The 27,307-nt window shown below is 36.7% G+C and overlaps 2 protein-coding genes across 5 annotated transcripts in view; both read left to right on the top strand.

Annotated features, from left to right (window-relative positions):
• LOC144960162 (amyloid-beta precursor-like protein) overlaps positions 1 to 5,113 on the top strand; it is an 82,474-nt gene extending 77,361 nt beyond the window's left edge. Inside the window, exons 14-15 of the mRNA XM_078893169.1 lie at positions 590 to 676; positions 1,260 to 5,113. Coding sequence (XP_078749295.1) covers positions 590 to 676; positions 1,260 to 1,283 — 111 coding nt within the window. The 3' untranslated portion in view covers positions 1,284 to 5,113. The remainder of the gene's footprint in view (positions 1 to 589; positions 677 to 1,259) is intronic.
• A 15,658-nt stretch (positions 5,114 to 20,771) lies between these two features.
• The window catches only part of LOC144959764 (multidrug resistance-associated protein 1-like), an 80,473-nt gene continuing 73,937 nt past the window's right edge, over positions 20,772 to 27,307 (top strand). Inside the window, exon 1 of one of the 4 annotated variants that reach the window (XM_078892495.1) lies at positions 20,772 to 20,911. The gene's annotated coding sequence lies outside the window, so the exon portion shown is untranslated. Of the gene's footprint in view, positions 20,926 to 27,307 lie in introns of all 4 variants that reach the window. The other 3 variants (XM_078892493.1, XM_078892496.1, XM_078892494.1) reach the window with 3 other exon arrangements.

The raw sequence follows: 27,307 nt of genomic DNA, 5'->3' as shown, positions 1-27,307 counted from the left end.
AGGAATCAGTTAACCCTCTCCATACCAACCATATGAAAATGGTCACATTCGTTACAATACAACCAACATTTTTCTTATTCAAATTTCTTTTGTGCATCATAAAATTTAAAGAAAATGAACAGTATGTTATAGAGCATGTTTTGGTAAAGAAACTATGTATTGCAAGAATTCTACTGCTATTGCGTCTGAGTGATAAATCAGAAGTTTTGGAGAAAATCTTGAAAATGGCTGGTTAGGAGAGGATTAAGGGGCATTTTGTTTTTTTTTCTAAAAAAAAATTAATTAATTACATATATTGGGCGGTTTTAATCATTTTGTATCGTTATTATAGGTTAAAAAACATTTTTGGTGAAAAGTATAATCTGTGTTGATACCCATTTTGTGAGCTAATTTGAGGGTCTGGCATAAAAAATATATAACAATCTCGTGGCAAACGTTCCACAAAAACTAATGAAGGAATGACCTCCATATTCTTCCCTCTTATCAGCATTGTAGCATAGTGTGTCACCATAGAGAGATTTTGTCGTTCGGCTATTCACGTGTATTTGAATTTAATGGCATCTTTCTTTCTTGTTGTCCTCCCCTCTAGGTTGATCCGTCTGCCAGCCCAGAGGAGCGTCACCTGGCCAACATGCAGATGAATGGATATGAGAATCCCACGTACAAGTACTTTGAGGTAAAGCCCTCCATGGGGATGTGATTAGAATGATTGAGTTGATATGCTTTTGTGGACCGCCAGTCATCTGGGTAGTTGAGAACTGGATGATTTTTTTTTTAAAAAAAGAGACACGAGTTAACTTAGATCGGGGGGGAGGGGGGGGGGTTGGTCCTGATAGTTCAGTTGGTAGACCAATCACTTCCCATGCAAAGGGACGAAGACCAATCCCATGTGAATTTATGATTATTTATTTTGTCAGATCATTTTAATCTTTATTTGAAGTAAATCGGGTGATTTTTCAAGAAGTTATGGTCAGATGTATGGGAAAGATATCCAGCAACTTTTCTCAAATCTCATACTTTTTCAACTTGACTATCTGTAAAAAATACTTAGAAGCTTTGATATTTCCCGAAGATGTACAAAAAGGGTTGATTTAATCATTTATGACAAGAACTCATTTTTGATTAAAATTGACCTTTTAACTAAACTTGGCAATATCTCAGTTCAAACCTTTTCACCATCCGACTGATTATGTCATTCACTATAACAATTATCTTTTAACGTATGTGATGAAGAATTTTTTTTGATTTTCTTCCAACAGGTTCAAAACAACCCAAAAGCCTAGAGAGGCGTTTCCCGTATGAGTGAGAGTAGAGTAGTGTAGTGGATAGAAGAAGAGAAGGGAGGGAATGCCATCGTGTTTAAAGCCTGGTTGGTGTGTTTACATAACATCCTTGCGGATATTACAACTCCTATGACCACCACCACACCACCACCACCACTTCTACTACTTCTACTACCTACTACTTGGACTACAACAACAATTTGATTCATGATTCATATTTGCTGTCACCTTCATGATTCCCCCACCCATGTTCCCCCCCCCGCCCCCCCCCCCCCCCATCGGCATCATCAACATCATTATCCTCACCACCACCATCATCATCGTCTCATAACTGTATCATCTGCAGCATTGCCATTTATTCTCATTCAACGCCATCATCATTGCCATTATCGATATCATCATCAGTTTACTCATAATCTTTCTATTTAAAATTGTTTTTGTTTGTTTTATTATTTTTTTTTAATTTTTGCCAGCAATGTTTAAAATACATATTATTTTTTTGGTCTGGAAATAAAATAATTATTAAGAAAGATAAAATTTGGCTGCCATTTCTCTCTGACACTGACAAATAAGTCTGCGTCTGCATCTGCCTGTAATGAACAAATTTCTGAACATCCTTTCTTGCCTTTTCCTTTCTATGTACGCCATGTTTGCTTTCTGCATCTCTTCCTTCATCCAGAAATTTGAAATTGGATTTTTATCTTTCTATTTTTTTCATAGACGATCCCATCTGTTTTTTTTTTAACAAAATATTTGCATGGCATTGAGAAGTATGAGAGAGAGAGGAGGAGGATGTAAATTCCAGATGATTTTTCTGCTTGGTAGAATAATACTTTGAGGTTGCTTCTATGACCTCATGGTTAAAACTTTTATCTTTTCAAATTTTTGATTTTATATTATGATAAGAAAAGTCAGGTTGTGAATTTGAGAAATCTCGTCTTTATTATTTATGTTGAAATCATTAGGTTCTCGGTTACAACTTATCGAAGTGTTGTGTAAAATAAACAAAGAAGTCCTTTTTAGGCAATTTATTCAGGTGGTACAAAATCATACACCGTCGTCGTTGTGAATTGCAAATGACACATTATTTATTATTTATTTGAAATATGGAAGTGGATGTTTGTATTTTTGGCTTGAAATATTCAGCTTAATGCAAGCCTGAAACATACAAACTGTCTTTTTAAAAATAATATGTTTTCTTTCCCTCTCCCCTATTTATAGTCAGTATCATTAGCTTCGTCATGGTCATCGTTTTGACTCTATGCTTTAACAGTCTTGGAAGACAAAAAACTCAAGTCTTTCTCTCTCTGTGTCGGTGGATACAAATGTAGGAGTGATATAGAAATGGAATGATGTAGGGTTGATATTTTGTTGTCTATATATATATAAACAATGTTATCTCTTTCATTTCTCATTCTACTTTGTGTCTATGGTCTTTTCTGTACTCGTTGGTTCATCATCGATCTATCATTCATTCATCCATCCATCCATTCATTCCTTCATTCATTCACTCATCCATCCATCCATTCATTCATTCCTTCATTCATTCACTCATCCATCCATTCATGTTTCCATCATTTCTTTCACTCATTCATTTGCTCATTCCTTTTCATGAGACAGTTGAATGTGGTTCATCCGCTCGAAGGTCAGTTTTTATCTCAAGTTTTAAACAATGAGATTTGAGTTTAGTTTTAAATCTAAAATTATTTTTTGTTGTTGTTGTTGAATGAAATTTTAACTTTTAATTAATTTGGTAGATAGTAGTTTGGTCAATAGAAGGTGAACTCATATTTTGAAATTATAGCAACATAAATTTAAAACAAATCACTTTGACATAGATCTTGATTCTGTAGAGCATTTTTTAAGACTGATGAAAAGATGAGACATGAATGAAAAAATTTTTTAAAATCTTATATGATAAAAAAAGTTAACAATTTCAATTTTTTTTTTTTTTACTCGTTAGATCTGAGGTTTTTTCTGGCTTATGATCTAAAAGTCAAAGATCAACTTTAATTTTACTGTAATTAATTTTTTAAAATTATTTTTATTAATATATTAAAAAAGGACTAGAACATACCTAAGAATTTAATTTGCGTTACTGACAAAATATTCAGATTGCTTCAATTGTTTTTGTATTTTTACGACCAGGATTTTCATTGTCAACAACCAAATTTTTAACGAAACAATTGTAAATTGAATGACTTTATCATACCAGTTTCTTTTTAAACTTTTTTTCTTTGTTTCACAAGTTGTGTTTCATGGTTTTGCGTTTTGTTTTTGTTTTTAATATTAAAAAATATGAAACAAATCTCATCATGATCTGTAAGTATTGCTATAGAATTCACGTTTAGATTGTTTATAGACTTCTTGATGGGTGTCTCCTTTCTGTTTTGTTTTTTGTTGTTGTTGTTGTAGGCCCTGGCCGTCATATTTGATTTGTAAGGACACCATCTCTATGTTTTTTACCTCGTCCTCTACGTTTTTACCTCGTTCAGATTTAGACAAAATAACACATGACTTTACACCGCTGTTATATGTACAAAAAAATTTAAAAAACGTTTATTTTTCTTCAATATTTTTTTTTTCATTGTGAGTCCCATATGTCTGTCATCATGAATTAATTCTCTATTTTTCCACACTCTATTGATGATATGCTGTTTAAAATGTGTTTGTAAGGGGTAAAAAAAAAAAAAAGAAAGTTTAAATTAAGGAAATAGTTTACTCTAGACCCGTAACAAGAAATATCTCTCTTAAAAAGAAAAAAGCTTTAAAACATATGAACTTTTTCATTTCAATCTGAAGGTATCAAATAGTAATCTGGTAGTTATTTCAATAAAGAAATATTTAAAAAAAAAAAAAAAAAAGCTATTTCAATATTTTTTACATCTGGTTCAAAAAAAAAACTTCTTACCCCTTATCAAGAATTTTATTTTATTTCATTTTAAAAATATTTTTAAATTTTTTCTTTACATCTGATGCTTTTCGTTACCATGATGAAATAAAACGGTTGTGGCTTTTTAATTAATGACATGTTTTTTTTTAAGAACAAGATGAACGATCCTTACTACTACAGCAAATCAAATTTTTGCAAGATCACAACTCCAGCTTTGTCAAGAATTTTCTTTCTTTCTTTCTTTCTTTCTTTTCGTTATATTCAATGATTGTTTTCGTATTGAATTTGATCAATCCCACTAGATCGTCAGTAGGTCAAGGTCATTAATAATATCCACGTCCCCTAAAACTTTTGCTTCATCGCGGATTTAATCACTCCATTTTTCTTTCTTCTCAGAAATGCTTTTTGTGCTACAATTTTTTAATTTTTTTGTTATATACAAGTTTATTAAATGTCAAAAAAAAACAATGCACTCTGTGATTGAAATATTATCTCTGTTTTCATTCTTCTGGCTTTCAAAACTTGAAACGGATTTAACACGTCAAAGTTTAAAATAATAAAACAATAATGTTGTATTAGTGTGTTGTTGTTGATGATGATGGTGATCGTGTTTTACCCCTCGACAGGGTTCACAACTTTTTGGCTTTCATCGTTTTGTCCTTTCAACATAATTTTTAAGTTATTATTTCTAAATGACTTTTTAAAATTTATTTTATTTTTAAAGTTTCATTTTGATTATTATTATTATTTTTAATTTTTTATTTTGCCACCGTTACATTCCAGCCCTGAAATGAATCAAATCTACCGCCATGATCACTGTTATATTTGCCCACGTTTGGCTTGTGGCATTTGCCAACGTTCAACTTTCATCTTTTTAAGCTTAAGTTATTGTAATTTAGTTTGTTTTTTTTTGTTAATATTTTTGTTCAAACATTTTTTTCCCCTCTTAAAATTACAACAAAAAAAAAAAGATATTCCAAGTTCTTTTCATGGCAAAATAGAAATGAGGAATTATGGAGGATAATTTGAATATGCAGCTTGAAATAACTTTCCGCGCAAATTTACTGTTTATATAACAACAAAAAAATATCTTCGCTTTCTACTTTTATTACTTCTTTTCAGTTTTGAATCTCATAAACTCCCATAGACTTCCTGCTGCTGCTGCATGCTATAATCTAACTATACCGACAATTCAATTCGTACAACAACGCACTGTTAGCTCGCTCTCTTTGCCTTTTTTGTTATTTGTTCTACCCCCTATATCTTCTTCTTCTTAACATTTCTTTTATTTCTAATAATTTTGAATGTATAGATTGTAATAAACCAGAATTTTGCAGACAGCCTCGTCATTGCAAGCGCTACAAGCTTTCAAGCTTTCAAGCTCAGCCTCCCAGTCTACAATATTTTGTGCAATGTCCATTCTGTTTTTGGAAAAAAAAAACAAAAAACCTTGGATTCATTTATGTTTAAAAAAATTGAAACAGAACTGAAAGCAGGTCCGATTTCATTTTTATTTTTTTTTTTTTATTTGTGTTTTTCTTCTTTTAAAAAAAAATTGATTTTAATTTTTTATTTATTTATTTTTTTTTTAATAACGAAAAAATAAACTTTAGTTTTTGTATTTCAACTTCCCGTGGAAGAGTTAGATCAGTGCATATATAGTAACTCTTTGTGAACTCCCTTAACCTCGTTATAACTATTTTATTTTTTTTATTTATTTTTTTCTGGTGTCAATTTTGATAATATAAGTAAATATACTCATATATAATCCCTTCAGAAGACATTCATAATAATATATTTATAATAATATTATAAGGTTTAGAGTGTTCCAACTTCATAACGATTATATAATTACATCAAAGGAGTTAATAGTTCATACGAAAAATGAAGTTTTTGTTTTGTTGTTTTGTAGTTTTCTTTGTCAACCAGTAAATTTACCCAATGTTAGTTTGTTTTTTTTTTTGTTATTTGTTTTTCTTTTGCTTTTTGTGTTAAAAAAAAACAAACAAAAACAACCAAAACATTTTTTTTCTCAACACTTTTGCCCGCAACAACCTCTTTATATTTTCACAAAAGAATAACATGTACAATATTTGCTACAATTCTATTGTTATTTTCCCCTATATTTTTGATATAATTAAATATTTCTCACTGGAATTTGAAATTAATTTTTATATCCACCTTTTTTTTTTTTTTTTGAGATAGTTGTGTACAATTTATTGATTATTATTATGATTATTATTATTATACATTATCATTATTACTGTATCCATTGGATTCATTACTTAGACATGGAAATGGTTTGTCTTGTGTTGTGTGTTTGTGTGCGTGTCTGTGTGTGTGCGACATTAAAAAAAAATATCTTGTGTTATTATGCATTGTGTCAAACATTGTATCGTGTATTCAGTAGATTTAAATGGATTTTCTAAAAAAAAAAAAATGAATTCAAAGAAATTCTCGTGGAAATTATATTTGTCAAAGATATGGCAATTGAACGATGCCTTGGTGGTTTAGGTATAAACAAAATTCATTTCGGTTGTTTTCAAATCATGACACAACAAATTTCAATTTGAATGAAATATGTCTTAATGGATCAGGACTTTGAAATTTCCTAAGTTTTGTTGAAACTGTCGAATCGTTGAAATCGTGGAAGAAGAAATAAACTGATACTAGAACTGAGGATCTTTTTTGGTTTTGAATTTCATTTAGAAATGCAAAATTATTATGAATTGAATTTGGATAAGTCGATTGACATAATTAGACGTAATGAATTATGAATTGAATTTGGATAAGTCGATTGACATAATTAGACGTTATGAATTGAATTTGGATAAGTCAATTGACATAATTAGACGTTATGAATTGAATTTGGATAAGTTAATTGACATAATTAGATGTAATGAATTATGAATTGAATTTGAATAAGTCGATTGACATAATTAGACGTGATGAAGAAGCTGAATATACTCACAATGCTGTGTCCTTATAATATTAAAGGTTGGTAGGGTCAGTAGTGTTTTTTCTTTTTCTTTTTTTTTTTTTAAAAATAGTGTATTATTTTGGTTTCATTTGTGTGCATTACTCCAGCTATTACTACTACTACTATTATTATTTACTATAATATTACCACTACACACAAACTATCTCTATGTACTTCTTCGTTATTGGTGTGTTGTGTTGTTTTGTTGTCTTCGTCGTGAAAACAGCTTTGTAATAATATTATATTGGCTTTGATTAGAAAATAAACACCATTTCCATTAAAAAGAAAAAAAAAACACAAAAAAAAAAACAAAAAAGAACTTTCTTGATCTTTATTAAATTAATGTTGGCTTGGCTTTTTGTTGGTGATTGAATTCTCCATATCTGGGCAGAGTCTATGCTGTCTAGTGGTATGACACTCGCTTTCGGAGCGGAAGGTCCTGGGTTTGAGCCTCGCTCGGCGCATAGTTGAATCTTTGGAAAAGGCTCTTTACTCACATTCTGTCACCGTACTCTGGTGTAAAATGAGTACCTGAGTGCGGCTATGTAGTCTAGTGGTATGACACTCGCTTTCGGATCGGAAGATCCTGGGTTCGAGCTCGGCGCATAGTTAAAAGTCATTGGAAAAGGCTCTTTACTCACATTCTCTCACCGTACTCTGGTGTAAAATGAGTACCTGGCCGTCAACAGCATTGTCTTTGTCCGAACAAATTATAATATCATCTCACAGGCGTCATGTCCTGTCCTACATGTTAAATGCTGCTGTTGGTCAGAGACCCCCTTGTAAAGCGCTTTGAGCACGTTTAGTGTATATTGCGCTATATTTTTTTTAAAAACCGTTAATTTCTAATGCTGATGGAACAGCAATGCATGACCACAGCCCCACATGATTCATGCAGCGCTGTTCGGTCAGCATAAGCTGCACCTGCCTCTAGAAATTAACGTCGCGTAGTATGTCTATTGCACTGGCCTGGTTCCTAACTCGACAAGAAATGAAGTGAGTAGGAAAGTGCCAGAAGACAATAGAGAATAAAAAGTTCGCGGCGGCAATGGGGGTTCGAACCCGTGACCTTACTGGTACGACAACTCTGCCTGGCCGGGGAGAGCGTGACTATAATACCGAGTTATAGTTAGACACCGAAGCTCGCCTAACGAACGACTTGCCCAACACGTGACCATTTTTTTTCTCGCGTCTTCTCGTCTAATCTCGTCACTCCGGAATAGAAAGAGGAGGCGGAGCTCATATGATATAACGCAATGAAAGTTCTGTCCGATGACGGGTGGGGGGATATCACCTCTCCAAAACTTACCTTATTATATGAGATCTTGAGATTCTTATCCAATCATCGATTGCTCGTTTGACAGTTCGCTTGTGAACAGTTAGGAGACCATCTCTTGATTTATGGGCAGGCGGCTTTGCGTAAAGGCGGTGAGTGTTGTATACATCAAAGAGTACCGCTGACCGATGGGTAAATAGTGGTTGTGTAACCCAAAAGCCCTGCCGTCTCGACTGCAAGGTCTTGTATGTAATATTTGCGTCACCATCTCAAGGCTCAGGAATTAATTAGTGAGCTGATTCAAACAATGTGGGTTTCAAATTTATCGTATACGTAATCATTTGGAAGCTACAGAGAAAGGTGTTTTTGTGTAATCCCTTTCACACACACACACACACGCGCACACACACACACACACACACACACAAACATATACAAACAATACACAAACAATACACATCCCTGGTCATCTATTGCCTATATTATTAATGTTAATATATACATCCCATGCTGATTGTCACTACCCCCCCCCCCCCCCCCCCCCCCCCCCCCCCACCCCCCCCCCCCCAACCATTTCCACCATCCACTTGGCCTTTTCTCTTTGATTTCGTATCATGGTCTACCCGAAGCCCAACACCTCGATCGTTTGTGGGTCAACCCCCCCCCCCTTCCCCCACCTTCCCCGTAATCAATTTATAATTTTCTCTCTGTATAGAGCGCCACATGCACAATTATATACTATTGAATGACACTGACCTTGCCCCTCCCCTAACACAAGTCAACAGCAACCCAAGCTATCCTCTATCACGTGACCTTAGATCCGATGCTGCATACGGCTTGAGAGTCTTCACTATCCAGATCTCGTTCATGGTCACGTGAGAAGGCTATATCCGTTCGGGTTCGGCGTTCGGGTTCGGCGTTCGACCCGATTTCGTTAAAAGCCTAATACCGTATGAGCTATCCACGATCCCAAAAAAAGATCACTTCTAACCCTTGTCTTATTATTAGAGCCTTCTGTCCCTGACTTCTTGAGGTCACGGGTTCTACCGTGGCCTTCGTAAAGTTATGGCCTCACACTGACCAAAAAATGACGTCAAAATGCCAGTCTTTTGCCACAAAAGAAAACAAATCGTGAGTTGTATTCAATAGTTCAACCAATGAAATAACTTGTTTCTGTGAGCTCTACTAACGACAACTCACAAGGCGGTGCAAAAACCAAATAATGACGTCAAACTGTCAGTCCTTTTGGATTTCAGTGTCAGGCTATAACATAACGATGGCTACGGTTTCAGTGTCAGGCTATAACTTAACGATGGCTACTGTTTCAGTGTCAGGCTATAACATGACGATGGCTACGGTTTCAGTGTCAGGCTATAACATAACGATGGCTACTGTTTCAGTGTCAGGCTATAACATAACGATGGCTACTGTTTAAATATCAGGATATAACATAACGATGGCTACGGTTTCAGTGTCAGACTATAACATAACGATGGCTACGGTTCTACACACTAGTTGCTGAGCATTGGCAATGGTTGTTTTGAATTGGCCTTTTTCATGCATGTGAAGACATCTTCCATCAGTGTGGGAAATTGTTTACGCACAGTCAGTCAATCATCCTTGCCTTCTCCCATAGTGGGCAGGGAGGTACATACTGTGTCTTCTATCCCCCTATGTCTGTTTTCCAACATGATTTCTGTCTTTTGTCTTGGAATGGGATTACTTGGTTATGTCCTGTCCTTGGCTGAGAGGGAAACAGTCAAATGCATAGTTATTGTTTTGGGAGATGATATTTTTTTTTCCTTGTAAACCATCTCTCTGTTATGAATTATTATATTTGTTATTTTGAATGTATAATGTAAGCATTTGAGTGTGTTCCTCTTTGTTGGATTTTGTGCTTGTGTCCAGATGAGACTTATTGGTGATCACAAACTAAGTACATTGGTGGTATGCTCTTGGAATCTACATCTGATCCCTATTACTATTACTACTATTTGTTCCCAGTTCCCATTTGTCTTACTTTTTCTTGGGTGCTTTAATTGTAATTCTAGAACTTTTTACGATCCCATTTCCTTCCTTTTTACTGGCGCTGATATAGCCTAAATGTGTTGCAAGCGCCGTAAAACCCTTAAAAACATAAAACAATAAATTTTCCATCAGGGTGGAAAATGGTTCACGCATAGTCATCCTTGCCTGAGAAGATCTTGAAATAATTCATGGGAAGTAATTCATACATTACAGATTAAAAAAAAAGATTATCGCTCGGTAACTTCCCTTACACGATTGTGAGTTGGATCGTAGCCATCGTTAGCTTATAGATAGTATGCGCTTGGCCAAGGAGTTCACAACATTGCCATCCGGAAGTATATCGGACCAACACACAAACTCTGTGTAACCATGAACTTCTATAGTCTGGTTAATACAGTTTAGTGAGAACAACTCACAAACGCTGATGGCAAAAACAATAACAAAGGCCTGAGTGACGTCATCTGCATACTATCTATACTTATAGTTATAACCTGACACTGACCGAAAAATGGCGTCAAAATGCCAGTCTTTTGCCACAAAAGAAAACAAATCGTGAGTTGTATTCAATAGTTCAACCAATGAAATAACTTGTTTCGATGAGCTCTACTAACGACAACTCACTAGGCGGTGCAAAAACCAAATAATGACGTCAAACTGCCAGTCCTTTTGTTGTTTCAGTGTCAGGCTATAACAGAACGATGGCGACGGTTGGACCAATCATAGACATAGCCTTGGAAAACTCATAATTTTATTTTATCTTGACAATTTTCGCAAAATTACGACACATTACAAATATCACCAAATAAATAACAATATGAAATTGAATGTAAACTTCAATTTAATTACGAAAACAGATAAAATGGACGTATCGGGTTTCCCCTTTATCAATAAACAGTATGAATGATGATAAAGGGGAAACCCGAAACGTCCATTTTATATGTTTTTGGAATTAAATTGAAGCTTACATTCAGTTTCACATTGTTATTTATTTCTTCGAGCTTCGAGCAGCAACATTTAGATACAAAGATCACCAAAAGAAAGTGAAAAATGGGTTTTCTTTAGTTGTAACCAAGGAAACCATACACAATCCATCTCCGATGATTTATTGAATACAAGTCACTTTTCAATAGACACATAGATAACCACGCTCTCGGACAGTCGTCATAATGTAAACAATGGCAGTGATTGGTCAACATAGCAAACTACACTAGTTTTACTCTCGATGGTATACGTCTAAGTAAAATACCCACGGTTCCACCGCTTGATCAAGAGAATCAAAACAGAAAACTATGTGAACTTAATCTTAAACGTTGAATCGGGCTACTCATCGAGAAAATCATGTGATAATTAGTCACCAATTTGGCGGTATAGATAGAATGCGCTTGGTTAAGAAGCTCATAACATTGCCATCCGGAAGTATAAAGGACTAACACACAAAACTGTGTGTATCCATGAACGTTTATAGTCGGGTTAATACAGTTCAGTGAGCATTACTCATAAACGTGGATGGCAAAAAACAATAACAAAGACCTGAGTGACGTCATCTGCATACTATCTATAGATAGTATGCGCTTGGCTAAGACCAAGAAGCTCATAACTTTGCCATCCGGAAGTATAACGGACCAACACACAAAACTGTGTGTATCCATGAACGTTTATAGTTCAGTGAGCATTACTCATAAACGCGGATGGCAAAAAACAATAACAAAGACATGAGTGACGTCATCTTCGAACTATCTATAGATAGTATGCAGATGACGCCACTCAGGCCTTTGTTATTGTTTTTGCCATCCGCGTTTGTGAGTTGTTCTCACTAAACTGTATTAACAAGACTATAAAAGTTCATGGTTACACAGAGTTTGTGTGTTGTTCCGTTATACTTCCGGATGGCAATGTTGTGAACTCCTTGGCCAAGCCCATTCTATCTATAGATAGTATGCAGATGACGTCACTCAGGCCTTTGTTATTGTTTTTGCCATCCGCGTTTGTGAGTTGTTCTCACTAAACTGTATTAACCAGACTATAAAAGTTCATGGTTACACAGAGTTTGTGTGTTAGTCCGTTATACTTCCGGATGGCAATGTTGTGAACTCCTTGGCCAAGCGCATTCTATCTATACGATTCTTTCATTTATTTTTTTTAACGAATTAAACGAGTAATCTTTATCGTGCCAAATAACACAACGAGCTATGATGAAGTCGGCCACAAACACACGACCTGTTCGAAAGAAGTTCTTATCTCACCATTAACTCACTCAACCCTAACACCGACTATATCCGTAGTATACCCGGGGTTACTTTTACCCCATGCCTCTTTATTCATTTTTCTGAGACAAATTATAGGCGTAAATATCAAAGCCAATGTTTTTAATGTTTACATGTTAATGGTAGTTGAATAAAACTATCTATGTACATGCTCATGTATTAATACATTTTTTTTTCCAGTTTTGAAAAGCAGCAAAAATCTCTAGGATTGAGTGAGTTATTTATTATGCAATTCTTTAATTTTTTTCATTATTTTTTTTTTATGAATTAAACGAGTAATCTTTATCATGCCAAATAACACAACGAGCTATGATGAGGTCCTACACAAACACACGACCTGTTCGAATGGAGTTCTTCTTATCTAAGTAACTATTGCTTTATCTCACCGTTAAATGAGCATGATCAATATTACATTTCCATGTGCTCGAGGTCATAGGTCACGGTGGAATGTGTGCTCAAAGTTCAAAGTGACCCACATAGTGAAAAGTGTTCACAGTTTTTTTTTTTTTTTTATCACGATTGGTCATTTTATTCAGTTTGACACATGGGTATGTTTACAACTTTCATAAACAAAGCAGCGTGTTTACATTTCTGAAGAAATATCCAACCGTTGGACAGCAACAAATCATGTGATTGATGACTTGGTTGGACGAAAACATAAATATAGATAGTATGCGCTTGGCTCAGAAGCTCATAACATTGCCATCCGGAAGTATAACGGACCAATACACAAAACTGTGTGTAACCATGATCGTTTATAGTCTAGTTATTACAGTATAGTGAGAATTACTCATAAACGCGGATGGCAAAAAACAATAACAAAGACCAGAGTGACGTCATCTTCGAACTATCTATAGTCTGGTTAACACAGTTTAGTGAGAATCACTCACAAACGCGGATGGCAAAATACAATAACAGATGCTTGAGTGACGTCATCTTCGTTCTATCTATAGATAGTTCGAATATGACGTCACCCAGGTCTTTGTTATTTTTTTTTGCCATCCGCGTTTATGAGTAATTCTCACTAAACTGTATTAACTAGACTATAAACGATCATGGTTACACACAGTTTTGTGTGTTGGTCCGTTATACTTCCGGATTTAGGCCTTTGTTATTGTTTTTGCCATCCGCGTTTGTGAGTTGTACTCACTAAACTGTATTAACAAGACTATAAAAGTTCCTGGTTACACAGAGTTTGTGTGTTGGTCCGTTCTACTTCCGGATGGCAATGTTGTGAACTCCTTGGCCAAGCGCATTCTATCTATAGCCACACACAAAGCCACACAAACACACGCACACATGAACACAATACCGCAAACCTCAAAAATACTGTAATATGATCTAGATAATCGTATTTTTTAGTTATATTTTGTTTCCTTGGAAGCTGATAAGCTATCATCTTCAGGCGAACCACAAAACAGCAGGCATTCGTCTCTGACTAAGCCAAGTTTGGAATAAACAAAAGCTACGCTTCAACTGTAGCGAGCCATCCTTATCTATAGATAGAATGAAGTTGACGTCACCCTGGTCTTTGTTCTTGTTTATTTTGCCATCCGCGTTTATGAGTAATTCTCACTAAACTGTATTAACCAGACTATAAACGTTTAAAGTCACACATAGTTTTGTGTATTGGTCCGTAATACCTCCGGATGGTAATGTTGTGATCTCCTTAGTTAAGCGCATACTATCTATATATTTAACTTTATAGATAGAATGCGCTTGGCCCAGGAGTTCACAACATTGCCATCCGGAAGTAGAACGGACCAACACACACACTTTGTGTAACCATGAACTTTCATAGTCTGGTAAATACAGTTTAGTGAGAACAACTCACAAACGCGGATGGCAAAAACAATAACAAAGGCCTGAGTGACGTCATCTGCACACTATTTATAGATTAAAAATGTACCCTTAGAACAACGAGATGCCATTCCAAAAGTCTTAACAACGCCACCACTACTACATCATCTCATTCATCTGTAGTGTTTCATTCATCCTGTTTGTTGATAAAGGGGAAACCCAAAACGTCCGTTCTATCTGGTTTCGTAATAAGATTGAAGCTTACATCCAATTTCACCTTGTTATTTATTTCTTCGAGCTTCGATCAGCACCATTTACATCTACCTTTATTTTCAAAACATTTCAAGGACTAAGAGTTGCTCACGAAGTTCTGAATTTGGAGCAAAAATGTCATTTTACGATTTTTTTCGTAGTAGTATTGAGCTTTCTTGAAGTTTTATGTAGCGCTATATCCACTAAACGTGCTCACAGCGCTTTACAAGGGGTCCCTGTCCAACAGCAACATATAACATTTAACACAAGACATGACATGACGCCTGTATTATTTTTTTTTCGGACAGAGACAACGCTGTTAACGGCCAGGTACTCATTTTACACCTGAGTACGGTGAGAGAATGTGAGTAAAGAGCCTTTTCCAAGGACTCAACTATGCACCGAGCGAGGCTCGAACCCAGGACCTTCCGGTCCGACAGCGAATGTCATACCACAAAATCTCGACTGAACCCGGGATCGATCTCGTCCCTTTGTGTGTGAAGCGAGTGCTCTACCAACTGAGCTATCGGGACCCCCAAATGACCCGAAATGACATAGGTAGGTACTTTAGTTTTTGCCCCATTAACTCTCTCCTTACCAGCCATTTTCAAAATTTTTCCCAAAATTTCACACCCACCCAACACAAAAACAGACATTTCTTACTCAAACAGAAAAGCAACAAGCAAGTTCTATACATAATATTGTTCGACAATATGTGACCCTTCGTCTCGAAACGGTATTATGTTGGAATAAACTGGACCCCGAAAAGTGACTTTAGAATTAAATTGATAGTAAATGCCACTTTTTTTAGCTTTTGCATTGTGAGAAATTGTCTTCATTCTGTAACATAACAAATCGAAACAAACCCCCAAGTTTCATGTTTTTGTCAATAAATTCAATATTTTGCGCCAAGTCATCCCGACATAATACCGTTTAGAGACGAAGGGTCATATATGAACTCTATTACAGAATGTCAAGTTTTTATAGATAGTATGCGCTTGGCTAAAAGGTTCACAACATTGCCATCCGGAAGTAGCACGGACCAACACACAAAACTGTGTGTAACCATGAACGTTTATATTCGGGTTAATACAGTTTAGTGAGCATTACTCATTACCGCCGATGGCAAAAAAAACAATAACAAAGACCTGAGTGACGTCATCTTCAAACTATCTATACATAATATTGTTCGACAATAAGAGCTCTATTACAGAATGTCAAGTTTTTATAGATAGTATGCGCTTGCCATCCGGAAGTATAACGGACCAACACACAAAACTGTGTGTAACCATGAACGTTTATATTCGGGTTAATACAGTTTAGTGGGAATTATTCATAAACGCGGATGGCAAAAAACAATAGCAAAGACCTGAGTGACGTCATCTTCGAACTATCTACAGCAATATCGAAAAGACATGAATTCTGGATGAGAAAATGTGATGATTGGATGGTAACAAATGTGACAATTTTCCAATAGGTGGTAAGGAGAGGGTTAAGCAGCTATAGATAGAATGCGCTTGGCCAAGGAGTTCACAACATTGCCATCCGGAAGTATAACGGACCAACACACAAACTCTGTGTAACCATGAACTTTTATAGTCTGGTTAATACAGTTTAGTGAGAACAACTCACAAACGCGGATGGCAAAAACAATACCAAAGGCCTGAGTGACGTCATCTGCATACTATCTATATCCTCTGACTCTGTTCTTAATAAGACATATGAACTAAGCCCAATTATTATACTTTTGGGACTATATATAGTATGAAGTTGACGTCACTCCGGTTTTTGTTTTGCTTTTTGCCATCCATGTTTATGAGTAATTCTCACTAAACTGTATTACCCAGACTATAGATAGTTCAAAGATGACGTCACGCAGGTTTTTGTTATTGTTTTTTTTTTTTTTGCCATCCGCGTTTATGAGTAATTCTTACTTAACTGTATTAACCTGACTATAAACGATCATGGTTACACACAGTTTTGTGTGTTGGTCCGTTATACTTCCGGATGGCAATATTTTGAGCTTCTTAACCAAGCGCATACTATCTAAAAAGTGACAGTTTGGCATCCGAACCTAACCCGGCATAATACCGTTTTGGTACGTAGAGTCACATTATATATATATATATATATATATATATATATATATATATATATATATATATATATATATATATATATATATATATATATATATATATATATATATAAAGCACAAGTCATTTCTTTTGAGTAAAAAGTCGATATTTATTTGGGTGGCCATGCATGACGGAGAGATAGACAGATATCAGATAAAGACCAATGAATCAATGCAATATAAGGGTATAAATAAATGTAATCGTTTTGCAAGAACTTCCAAAAAAGGTTCCATGGCCATAACTGGCAATGGATTGTCGATTTAAATTTGATTCTCCGATTCCTGCTGTGTCATAGTTATAATAATATTACGTATAATCTATGTCAATACTTTAAGTGCGTATGTCCATAGATGGTATTGTCAGGCATGATCTTATAAACTTTCAGCGTCGCCAGTTAGACCTCGCAAACACTGCTGCTGTGTCATAGTTGTAATATTATTATTATTATTATTATTATTATTATTATTATTATTATTATTATTATTATTATTATTATTATTAATATTATTATTATTATTATATATAATCTGTGTCAATATTTGTTGACTCTAAGTGCATGTGTCCACGGATGATATTGTAAAATACACAAATATCACTATGGATAACATGCGTTTAAATCGAAATATTTACCTCTTTTGCCTACTTGATCAGTCGCACCAACTTAGTAGGTACATAATAATACGACCCTTAAACGTTTATATAGTGTGATTGAAAGAATGTAAAAAAAAAAAAAAACAAAAAAAAAAAAAACCAAAAAACCTTCAGCTTTTATATAGCGCAATATCCACCAAATGTGCTCCTTGGAATCTACATCTGTTCCCTATTTGAACCAATTCCCTTTTGTCTTACCTTTTCTTGGGTGCTTACTTTAATTGTAATTATAGAACTTTTTACTGTCCCATTTTCTTCCTTTTTACTGGCGCTGATATGACCTTATTGTGTTGCAAGCGCCATAAAACCCTTAACAACAATAAAAAAAAAAATCCCCCAAAAAACCAAAGCGCTTTCCCTGACCAACAGCTATACGTAACATGTAGAACGAGGCATTACAATTTTGTCCGACAGAGACAACGCTGTTAACGGCCAGGTACTCATTTTTTTTAAAAAACCCTGAGTACGGTGAGGGAATAGTGTGAGTAAAGAGCCTTTTCCAAGGACTCAACTCAACCAAACGTCGAGCGAGGCTCGAACCCAGGACCTTCCGATCCGAAAGCGAGTGTCATACCACTAGACCACATAGTCGCATACACACACAAAAAATAGAAATGTTTTGTAAATGTAATGGCGAGAAATCGATATAGATAGTATGCACTTGGCTCAAAAGCTCACAACATTGCCATCCGGAAGTATAACGGACCAACACACAAAACTACGTGTAACCTTGAACGTTTATAGTCTGGTTAATACAGACTAGTAAGAATTACGCATAAGCGCGGATGGCAAAAAAACAAAAACAATAACAAATACCCGAGTGACGTCAACTTCATTCTATCTATACAAAGTTACGTCATGTCTCAAACCAACGCAAAATATTGTCCATTTCATTAGAAAAATATTTAATCAGGCCTATTTTCTGGGCGTCCTTGAGATAATCAGTCGCATGGTGAAAAGCTTTGAACTAAGAAATTGACAATTTTAGTCAAGAGGTCAATTTTTATGGAAAATGAGTTCTCATCAAAAATCATGAAATCAAACATTTTTCTACATATTGATGAAATATTTTAATTGAATTTTACTCCTAAATATTTAATTTTTTTATTTTTTTTTATGAGGGTAATTATTATACTTAATATCAATTCTTGTCAACTTTGGAAGTGATTATCTCAAAATTAGGATTTCACACCCTAGCCCATGGATATGACCATAACCATGAAAAATCACCCGATTTGCTTCAAATAAAGATTCAAATACTCAGGAGACATTGAGCTTTCAAGAAATGCAAAACAAAAACAAAACAAAAAACAAAGACCAAAAAAACAAAAACAACACAAAACCAAAATTTTCACCATGCTACTGATTATGTCCCTGATTTTTTCTCTACCAGTTAACAGCCATACTCTGGAGAGACATGCATTTAAAATTTGACCAGAAAACTCGTCCTTTAAATATCGATCGATTTAAACTGGACTGGGGATGATCTATATTACCTCTCCATGTGCTCGAAGTCATTGGTCACATTGCAAAGTGTACTAAAAAATGACCCACATAGTGAAAAGTGTTCACAGTTTGATAAATATCCAACATCACAATTGGTCATTTTGCTCAGCATGACTCATGGGTATGTTTACAACGCTCATTGACATTGACATTTACATTTATTTAGAAATGTCCAATCGTTGTACTGCAACAAATCATGTGATCGATGACTAGGTTGTATTAACCTGCCTATAGATAGTATGCACTTGGCTAAGAAGCTCACAGCATTGCCACCCGGAAGTACAACGGACCAATACACAAAACTGTGTGCAACCATGAACGTTTTATAGATAGAACGTAGTTGACGTCACTCGGGTCTTTGTTATTGATTATTGCCATCCACGTTTGTGAGTAATTCTCACCTAACTGTATTATCCAGACTATAAAAGTCCACATATTTTTGTGTGGTTGGTCCGTTATACTTCCGGATGACAATGTTGTGAGGTTCTAGGCCAAGCGCATATCTAGAGGCAGGTATAGTGAGAATTACTCATAAGCGCGGATGGCAAAAAACAATAACAAAGACTCGAGTGACGTCAACTTCATTCCATCTATAGATCTCTCCCATTGCCGTCGGCTACCAGATCTGCTGACTGATAATAAAAACATGGTCCGTCCTTCGACTTTTCTTAATCCAAAACCTGTGGACACTCTCCCTTATAAAAGCAGGAGGGTTGACAAAAATAACTGAAATCATAGACCGGGAATTATGGCGTAAGTTGAAGTAAGTAAAGTGCCATTGGCGAAGTGAAGGGTGAATGACGGTGGATTGAGGCTGACTGCAGAAATACCAGACTGGCGTATATAATAATTCTATAATCGTATCTGTGGGTTGAAGCCATTGGCATGGAAAAATTGAGTTTGGCACTTTGTCATTATTTTATTATTTATTTATCAACCAAACAACAAAACAAACAAAAAACCCAACTTAATTTTAACTACTAGAAAGACAAATGCACAACAGTGGCACTAAAATTAATAATTTTTTCACCTCAAAACTATCAAAACAAGTTGACATTTTTATACCTGCATAATGATAGCAAAACAAGATTTAAATTCCACGTTTATGTGTATTCTAGCACGGAACTTGATTCTTTGAAACACTGGACATTGTTTCAAACCATTTTGCATTTCTTATCTTTAAAAATAAAAATTAAAAATTTGGCGATTTATTTAAAAATTAATCCGGCAATATTTCTGTGGTGTCAAGTGAAGTGAGACACGCACAGTGACTCGCAGCTTTTGAGGTGACAAACTTTACCAAAATAAGACCTCGAGCCATCGAAGTTTCTGGTGACGAGTGACGAAAAGTGTGACAATTCGTTACCGACCACTTCAAAACGGTTGTAAGTCGAGGAGGTATTGAAGATAAAATTAACTATTTTCCAGTCAAAATATGAAAGTTTGGTTAATGTTGAATATTTCGTTAACGGCAATAAACACGTTTTTGTTGTTTTTTTAATGTCAAAATTTAATAAAATTAGATTTGTGATCACTTTTCTTCAAAGTATTTATTTATTTTTTTTTGATAACTGGGTAACTCTAACATGATACCGTCTAGGGGAGAAAGGTGACATTTTATCATATCTAGGCCATACAGATTGGGTGGCCGGCGGCCGGTGAAGGCAGAGATCTTGGGATATGTGTGTGTGTGTGTGTCTATTCTTTGATATGCGATCAGTGGATCAGAGTGGTCCGGTGGGTTTGTCGTGTTACCAGAAGGCATGTGTGTTTGTTTATGATTCGGATCGGATGTGTTTGTGTGGATAACTTCAGTGGATTGAATTTCTGTCTGCAGGAGGTGTTTGTTTGTTTGTATGTATGAAACAGGGAGATCGTTTGATAAATGATTACATTACATATTGTTTATTTAGGGTATAGATATCAACTCTCAAGACTTTTTTTATTTTTGTATATTTTTTGTCGTTTTTGATGCGGTTGTAATTGTTATTCTAATGTTGTTGTTGTTGTTGTTGTTGTTGTTCTTCTTCTTCTTCTTCTTCTTCTTCTTCTTCTTCTTCTTCTTCTTCTTCTTCTTCTTCTTCTTCTTCTCCTCCTCCTCCTCCCCCCCTCCTCCTCTTCTTTCTTCTTCTTCTTCTTCTTCTTCTTCTTCTTCTTCTTCTTCTTCTTCTTCTTCTTCTTCTTCTTCTTCTTCTTCTTCTTCTTCTTCTCCTCTTCCTCCTCCTCCTCCTTCTCCGTCCCCTTCTTCTTCTTCTTCTTCTTCTTCTTCTTCTTCTTCTTCTTCTTCTTCTTCTTCTTCTTCTTCTTCTTCTTCTTCTTCTTCTTCTTCTTCTTCTCTCTCCTCCTCCTCCTCCTCTTCCTTCTTCTTCTTCTTCTTCTTCTTCTTCTTCTTCTTCTTCTTCTTCTTCTTCTTCTTCTTCTTCTTCTTCTTCTTCTTCTTCTTCTTCTTCTTCTTCTTCTTCCCTCTTCTTCTTCTTCTCTTCTTCTTCTTCTTCTTCTTCTTCTTCTTCTTCTTCTTCTTCTTCTTCTTCTTCTTCTTCTTCTTCTTCTTCTTCTCTGTTTCTCTCCGTGTCTATCTATCTACCTATCTATATATCTATATCGCTCTCTCTCTCTCTCTCTCTCTCTCTCTCTCTCTCTCTCTCTCTCTCCACCCCCCCCCCCTCTATCTCTCTCTTTCTTTCTTTCTTTCTTATTCTTTCTCTTGGAATCGGCGTGTGTGTGTGTGTGTGTGTGTGTGTGTGTGCGTGCGTGTGTGCGCGCGCGCGTATGTGTCTTCTTCTTCTTCTTCTTCGTTCCTCTGATGGACATCTATGGCTGCAGTCCAATATCTGCTATGAAGTCTGTGGTCCGCTTTAGGTCCTCAGCCTCACCATAGAGCTTTGTGTTGAGTGTTGTAGGGGTGACCCAGTGGTTCGAACGTTGCACGTTGTATAATGGGCAATCCATAAGCACATGTAAAGTGGTTTCATGGTCGGTTCCACATGGGCAATAAGGGTTGTTCCAATACCTAGCTTTGTAAACATATGTCCTCTTAGTCTATTGTGTCCTGTTCGGAGGCGGAATAGAGTGACTTGGCTACTTCGCTGAATGGCATGGATTGGATCCTGCTTGTTGTGTTCTAGGTGTGTGTCATTCCTTTCTTTGTCTATTTTTAGCTTTATTATTTTCTTTTGCTGATGGTAAGTGATTGACGACTTCGGTTGTTCCTTCTGGGCTCCTTCTTTGGCCAGTTGATCGGCAATTTCATTTCCATATATACCTACATGACTTGGAATCCACTGCAGCACAATTTTTCCTGTTTTATCAGATAAGCCCTCAAGGGCCTCCACAGTGTGTGCGGCTTCAGAGTCCTGGTAATTTTCAATAGACCGGAGAGCATCATCAGAGTCTGTCAAGTAAACCACATTTTTCCCGTATATTCTGTGATCTCTGGATAGTTTCTTTTGTTGCATTGAGGATGGCTTTTTCTTCAGTTTTAGTACTTGTGCACATTGAACCCACTGATACAGATATTTTTGTTTCTGTTTTATCTGTCCAGTGTATGAGTGCACCAGCACCTCCATTCATGAGGGGGCCGGAAACTGAGCCATCTGTATAAACTCTTATCCAGTTGGTCATTGGGTATTTTTTATCGATCATCTTTAGGGTTTGAGCATTGTCATTATTGCTTCGAATGTTTTTCTTGTTGATGGTTATGGATTTTTGTTTCTTTTTCCACGGTGGTGGTTTGAGATTTGGGACATTGATTTGGGCAATATCTTCCTTTGGTGTCACTTTATATTCGCTCTCTAGTTTTTGTCCCAAGGCGATGAAGTTTTCCCTTTTGAGTCGATTCTCTTTCTTTTCCATTGTACTTGGATGCAGTGGTTGGGATTCCATGAATTTTATCTTTGAGAATTGTGTCACTATTTTTAAATTTCGTTGTTCTTTGAGAGGTTTTATTCCTGTGTGGGTTTCCATCTTGTGAATTGGTGTTGTTTTCATTGCTCCAGTGATCACGCGTAGGCATTGGTTTTGGATTTTTTCAACCTTTTGAAATTGAGCCTGTGAGCACGTTCCCCATGCCGATATGGCATAGTCTATTGCAGGTCTTACATATCCAAGATATGTCTTCTTCAGGACGTTTGAGTTTGCTCCCCATTGCGTTCCAGCAAGTTTTCGGAGAAGCTGCATTCTCTTGTACCCTTTCTGTTGACTTTCATCTATTTGATGTTTCCAAGTGAGTCGAGGGTCAAATTTCACTCCTAGATACTTAGGCATAAGGTCTTCTCTCAGAATCTTTCCATCTAAAGTTAATCGCATAGATTGCTTTTTGGTTGATAAGCTGAATGTTGTGTATGTGGTTTTATCAGCATTTACTCTCATACCCCAGTCTTTTGTCCATTTGCTCAAAGCATCAAGAGTCATCTGTATCCTGGCCTTTGCAGTACCAATATTTCTTTCAGTGCATATCAGTGCAAGGTCATCTGCATACATGGCTGCTTTTACTCCTCTGCATTTGGTTTCGCAGATGTCATTGATAAAAACGACAAAGAGGGTTGGTGAGAGAACCCCGCCTTGTGGTACTCCATTTGTCATGTTCGTTAGCTTGCTTTTAGAGTTTTGAGATTGGACTCTTGCTTTTCGATTTGTGAGGTAATCTTTAATCCATGCAAACATGTTGTGTGAAACGTTGGCTTTCTTAAGTTTGAGAAGTAGTCCTTTTGTCCAGACTTTGTCAAATGCCTTTTCCATATCCACCCAAACTGTGACTGTGTGTTTTTTTTCTTGGTAACCATTTTCGATCAGCTGCGAGATGTATGTTATCTGGTCCTCTGTGCAGCGTAATTGTCTGAAACCAGCCTGTTCATCTGATATCAACTTATTGCTTTCTAAATACCATTGGAGACGGCGATTAACAATTCTCTCCATCAGTTTACCCAAGCAGCTTGTCAAACTTATTGGCCGGTAGCTTTCGGTTTTATTTTTTGGCTTGCCATCCTTCTTAATTGGTATCATGGTTGCCTGTTTCCATTTGAGTGGAAGTTTACCCTGTTTCCAACTTGCATTGAACAGTTGTTTCATTTTCCTCTTTGTGAGGGTTCCTAGGTGTTTCAACATGTCATTAGTAACATCATCTGGACCTGGTGATTTGTTCCTCCTCCTCCCCCCTCCTCCTCTTCTTTCTTCTTCTTCTTCTTCTTCTTCTTCTTCTTCTTCTTCTTCTTCTTCTTCTTCTTCTTCTTCTTCTTCTTTCTTCTTCTTCTTCTTCTTCTTCTACTCCTCCTCCTCCTCCTCCTCGTTCTTCTTCTTCTTCTTCTTCTTCTTCTTCTTCTTCTTCTTCTTCTTCTTCTTCTTCTTCTTCTTCTTCTTCTTCTTCTTCTTCTTCTTCTTCTTCTTGTTCTTCTTCTTCTTCTTCTTCTTCTTCTTCTTCTTCTTCTTCTTCTTCTTCTTCTTCTTCTTCTTCTTCTTCTTCTTCTTCTTCTTCTTCTTCTTCTTCTCTGTTTCTCTCCGTGTCTATCTATCTACCTATCTATATATATATATCGCTCTCTCTCTCTCTCTCTCTCTCTCTCTCTCTCTCTCTCTCTCCACCCCCCCCCCCCTCTCTCTCTCTCTTTCTTTCTTTCTTTCTTATTCTTTCTCGTGGAATCGGCGTGTGTGTGTGTGTGTGTGTGTGTGCGTGTGTGCGCGAGCGCGTATGTGTAATTGCGTACTTATCTCGCATTATCTTATAATTATAAGATAAAATTCAAGGCGATGATTACGATAACGATTTTGATATTCTTCACTCATGTTATCTATCTAGACCTACTGGTAAATCTTATTGATGCTGACATCTTTGTAGTATTGATGCAAGAATTATCAATGGCCCAAGGGAGGAGTTGGTTGGGGGGGGGGGGGGAGGGAGAGAGAGAGAGAAAGAGGGAGAGAGAGAGAGAGAGAGAGGGGAGAGAGAGAAAGAGAGAGATAGAGGGAGATAGAGAGAGAGAGAGAGGGGAGAGAGAGAGAGAGAAAGATAGAGAGGGTGAGTGAGAGAGATAGAGACAGAGTGAGAGAGGTAGATAGAGAGAGAGACAGAGGGAGAGAGATATAGAGTGAGAGAGCGGAAGAGAGATAGAGAGAGCGGAAGAGAGATAGAGAGAGATAGATAGATAGAGAGAGAGAGGGAGGGGGAGAGAGAGAGGGAGAGAGATAGATAGATAGAGAGAGGGAGGGAGAGAGAGGGAGAGATAGAGAGAGAGAAAGAGAGAGGGGAGAGAGATAGATAGATAGATAGAGAGAGAGAGAGAGGGAGAGAGAGAGAGGGAGAGAAAGAGGGAGAGAGAGGGAGAGAGAAAGAGGGAGAGATAGATAGAGAGAGTGAGAGAGATAGAAGAGGGAGAGAGATAGAGAGAGAGTGAGAGAGAGGGAGAGAAAGAGAGAGAGAGAGAGAGAGAGAGAGGAAGAGATAGAGAGAGAGGGGGGGGGGGAGATATATAGAGAGTGAGAGAGAGAGAGGAAGAGATAGAGAGAGGAGGAGATAGATATATAGAGAGTGAGAGAGATAGAAGAGGGAGAGAGATAGATAGAGAGAGAGAGTGAGAGAGAGAGAGGAAGAGATAGAGAGGGAGATAGATAGAGAGAGAGTGAGAGAGAGAGGGAGAGAGAGAGGGAGAGAAAGAGAGAGAGAGAGAGAGAGAGAGAGAGGAAGAGAGATAGATAGAGAGTGAGAGATAGAAGAGGGAGAGAGATAGATAGAGAGAGAGAGAGGGAGAGAGAGAGAGGAAGAGATAGAGAGAGAGATAGATAGATAGATAGAAATAGAGAGAGAGAGAGAGAGAGAGACAAGGGGGGGGGGGGGGGGGGGGGGGGGGGGGGGTATGAAAATCCATGATTCTATTTGACTTCGTCATGGTTCTTTCTTCACATGACTAAGCAGAATTTAACACGGTACAAAAATGCCAGGCGGCACTCCGGAAAAAAACCGTTAAGAAAAATTTTGGTCAGAAAAATTGTTATCAAATGGCTATGTGGTCCAGTGGTATAACACTCGCTTTCGGATCGGAAGGTCCTGGGTTCGAGCCTCGCGCTCGGCGCATAGTTGAGTCCTTGGAAAAGGCTCTTTACTCACATTCTATCACCGTAGTCAGGTGTAAAATGAGTACCTGGCGGTGTCTTTGTCCGAAAAATTGTAATATTGCCTAACAGGTGTCATGTCCCGTCCTACATGTTAAATGTTGCTGTTGACCAGGGACCCCTTGTAAAGCGCTCTGAGCACATTTAGTGGATATTGCGCTATATAAAGCTCAATTTTATTATTTATTTTTTAAAAAGCACCAAAAATTGAGGTTTATATAGATAGATTGCGCTTGGCCAAGGAGTTCACAACATTGCCATCCGGAAGTATAACGGACCAACACACAAACTCTGTGTAACCATGAACTTTTATAGTCTGGTTAATACAGTTTGGTGAGAACAACTCACAAACGCAGATGGCAAAGACAATAACAATGTCCTGAGTGACGTCATCTTCGAACTATCTATAGACAGATCGAAGATGACGTCACTTCGGTATTTGTTATTGTTTTTTGGCATCCGCGTTTATGAGTAGTTCTCACTAAATTGTATTAACCCGACTATAAACGTTCAAGGTTACACACAGTTTTGTGTGTTGGTCCGTTATACTTCCGGATGGCATTGTTTTTAGCTTCTTAGCCAAGCGCATACTATCTATAGATAGTTCGAAATAGGATTCAATAGTCGTAACGTCACTTCCTTCCTAATGGCGCATGGTAACTTAGTAACACTGGCTCTAAACTATCGGAACAATGGCGGACGCCCGTATGAAATATTTCTCCGGCGAGCATAAAAACGTATCCAGAGAAAAAAAAAAAAAACACATAAATTTGATCATGTTTCGACTTTTACACATTCTGATCAAAAGGCATATGAAAAGTTCTAGCCAGCATGAAGAATAAAAAGTAATGATTTTATTTGTTTAGAACCAAGATGGCCGCCGTTGCCGGGCTGCGTGACATCAGACTACTGAATCCAATTGACGTCACTCAGGTCTTTGTTATTGAAGAATGACTTTTCTAGCCATTTAAAAAAAAATTTCAGGTGACGGCAGGTAACTGGTTTAAGGTGGCGACACATTATAGTCTTGTGGATTGACACACTTCATCGGGTGGGCTGAAAAGTCAATGACATTGTTCACTGTAGTCGCTGTAGACTTGTTGTGTTTCTATAGATCGTATGCGCTTGGCTAAGA

The sequence above is a fragment of the Berghia stephanieae genome, chromosome 14 (genome assembly GCF_034508935.2).
Source record: "Berghia stephanieae isolate SIO BIC M18660-M18661 chromosome 14, UCSD_Bste_1.3, whole genome shotgun sequence".
Lineage (NCBI taxonomy): Eukaryota > Metazoa > Mollusca > Gastropoda > Nudibranchia > Aeolidiidae > Berghia > Berghia stephanieae.
This window is presented reverse-complemented; position numbering and strand designations above follow the sequence as displayed.